Source organism: Pseudomyrmex gracilis, unplaced genomic scaffold (assembly GCF_002006095.1).
Source record: "Pseudomyrmex gracilis isolate BER0280 unplaced genomic scaffold, ASM200609v1 scaffold_5686, whole genome shotgun sequence".
Lineage (NCBI taxonomy): Eukaryota > Metazoa > Arthropoda > Insecta > Hymenoptera > Formicidae > Pseudomyrmex > Pseudomyrmex gracilis.
In genome coordinates, this window is record NW_018026270.1 from 1 (window position 1) to 1,530 (window position 1,530).

Below are 1,530 nucleotides of genomic sequence, written 5' to 3' on the forward strand. Positions count from 1 at the left end.
CTACAATAGAAAATTGATCAAAATTACTCTACAGTTGGACTTTTTAACATCCTGTCAACGTCACGACCTCTTCCCACAACATCTCGATTTTTTATTTACAAGAGGAAGGAATACATTTTTTAGTGATAAGTCGAAATACATGTTNAAACATCATGCAACTGTTTTTGCGAAGAAGTTATTAAGATTGGAAATTGCGGACATTCACAGACATTGTAAACATTTAAGAAACAGCTTAATGTTTGTACACAAGGATATTTGTAAGTCACTTCCCGCTTATATTTGTAATCGGTTTTTCTCGACTCAATCATTTTCTCTACATAGATTCCATGATAAAGAATCTTATAGATTAAATAAAAAATTTTTGTGGCTACAGAGTAGGAAAGTAAGGATGGCACGGGATACTACGAATATTAAATGTATTAATTACTTCTGTGGTGTTTCGAATCATTTGCACAAACAAGAAGGGATGTCTTCGCGTTCTGGGAACAGGGCGACTAATAACGTTAAAAATGTTAAATTTGATTTTACGTTTGATTCTCCTCCACCTTCTTCCAGTGTGAATATGGTGGAGGTCAACATTTCTCCAAAGTCTTTTACTCATTCCAATCCGGATTTGTTGTCTCTGCGGGAAGGTTGGTTTATCAATCTTTCCTCTGTAGACATTCCGACACAGGTCATTAGGTTATTACAATTAGGTGAGGGCTTTAGTTTACCTCCACGATGGAATGACTTGATGATTATCAGATTTATCAAACACTTAGAAAATAATTTACGTGGTTCTCCTCTCCCTTTGAAGATGGAGTTTAGAAATCGGTTTGTCGCCTTGCTTTCCAATGTTCAGAAGAGAAAAGAAAAACGTACAATTTTAGATACTGAAATTCTTACTGCTCTCTCAGCCACAAATACTTTCTTGAATAACAATAAGAATATTTTGTTAACCAAGGCCGATAAGGGAAATATAGTAGTAGCACTAGACAGGTCGGTTTATATTGATAAAATGCGTTCTCTTTTGTTGGATAATGATACTTATGTTGAATTAAAGCGTAATCCGGCCAATAAACTTTTAGATAGCTTACAAGTATTGTTAAAAAGATGGAGAGACCGAGATTATATTTCTGACAGTTCATATAAACATCTTAATGATTCTAAAGCGATCTTGCCGCGAGCATATGGTTTACCTAAGATTCATAAGGAGGGTCATCCTCTCAGAATCATTGTTTCGTCTGTTGGCACGCCTCTCCATAGGTTAGCATCTTTTTTACATAAAATTATTTACAAGAGTTTACCGTTTGCTAGAAGTCATGTTCTCAATAGTTTTTCTTTAGTAAAGAAAATCTCGAACATTTATATTGATGATCATTTTGAATTAATCTCCTTAGATGCGATTTCTTTGTTCACTAACGTGCCTGTGGAGTTGGCGGTCGATAGTCTTGTGAGTAGATGGCATTTTCTGGAGAGGGAGACATCTTTGCCTCGTGTTGAATTCATTACAGCGGTTCGCTTGGTTTTGAATTCAACCTTTTTTGTTTT

The 1,530-nt window shown here is 35.3% G+C and overlaps 1 protein-coding gene across 1 annotated transcript; it reads left to right on the top strand.

The window, feature by feature from the left end:
* Positions 1-388: 388 nt before the first annotated feature.
* On the top strand, positions 389-1,432 carry LOC109863510 (the record flags this gene model as incomplete). The annotated part of the gene is made up of 1 exon (XM_020443767.1): positions 389-1,432. A coding segment is annotated over exon 1 (1,044 nt), but the record flags the coding sequence as incomplete, so codon positions are not given.
* Positions 1,433-1,530: the final 98 nt, after the last annotated feature.